Source organism: Fukomys damarensis, unplaced genomic scaffold, assembly GCF_012274545.1.
Source record: "Fukomys damarensis isolate Sample0158 unplaced genomic scaffold, DMR_v1.0_HiC HiC_scaffold_14, whole genome shotgun sequence".
Taxonomy (NCBI): domain Eukaryota; kingdom Metazoa; phylum Chordata; class Mammalia; order Rodentia; family Bathyergidae; genus Fukomys; species Fukomys damarensis.
This window is the reverse complement of record NW_022900926.1, coordinates 21,506,612-21,507,366: the sequence shown is the minus strand read 5'-3', so window position 1 is coordinate 21,507,366 and position 755 is coordinate 21,506,612. Positions and strand designations below refer to the sequence as shown.

General features: G+C 61.1%; 1 protein-coding gene across 1 annotated transcript in view; it reads right to left on the bottom strand.

Annotated features, from left to right (window-relative positions):
* The window catches only part of Olig3 (oligodendrocyte transcription factor 3), a 4,603-nt gene extending 4,065 nt beyond the window's left edge, over positions 1–538 (bottom strand). The window contains exon 1 of the mRNA XM_010626669.1: positions 8–538. Within this exon, the coding sequence (XP_010624971.1) occupies positions 8–538 (531 nt within the window). The remainder of the gene's footprint in view (positions 1–7) is intronic.
* Positions 539–755: the final 217 nt, after the last annotated feature.

The window sequence follows — 755 nt, the reverse complement described above, 5'->3', positions numbered from 1 at the left end:
GGTGCACCGCGCCGGCCGCGTGGGCTGGGTGGCCGGCCGAGTGTCCTACGGTCCCGCAGTGGAAAGCCGAGTGGTGGCCGCCGTAGATTTCGCCGACTAACCTCTTCATCTCCTCCAGGGAGCTGGTGAGCATGAGGATGTAGTTTCTGGCCAGCAGGAGAGTGGCGATCTTGGAGAGCTTGCGCACCGAGGGCCCGTGCGCGTACGGCATGACCTCGCGCAGCCCGTCCATGGCGAGGTTCAGGTCGTGCATCCGCTTGCGCTCGCGTCCGTTGATCTTCAGCCGCAGCTGCTGTAGGTCCTGCTCCGACAGCTGCTTCTTGATTTTGTACTTGCTGCTCTCTCCCGCGGCCTTGGCGCCGGTCCTCGAGAGGCTTTCCCCGGGCATCTTCTGCACCATGTCGCCCTGAGTGGACGACACCGAGTTGAGGCGGCTCTCTTGGTGGTGGTGGTGGCGGTGGTGGTGGTCCCTCAGGTACATCTCATCCATGTCCGGAGATGAGGCTCTGCTGGAGACAGAGCTCGAATCAGAATTCATTTTATTACAGGGGATGCGGCCCTACTGTGGGGGAGGCTTTAGGCCGGAAATTAAAGAGAATCTTGAGTTTAAAAAAAATCCGCTCTGCCCGGCACCCCACTTCTCCACTGCGAGACGTGAGGAGAAAAACCCAGGGCGGCACGACCCTGCCCCGCCTCTCCCTCCCTCTCTGAGTCTCTCTGGTGAGGCTGCTTCCTGGACAGCTAGTTGGTGTGTG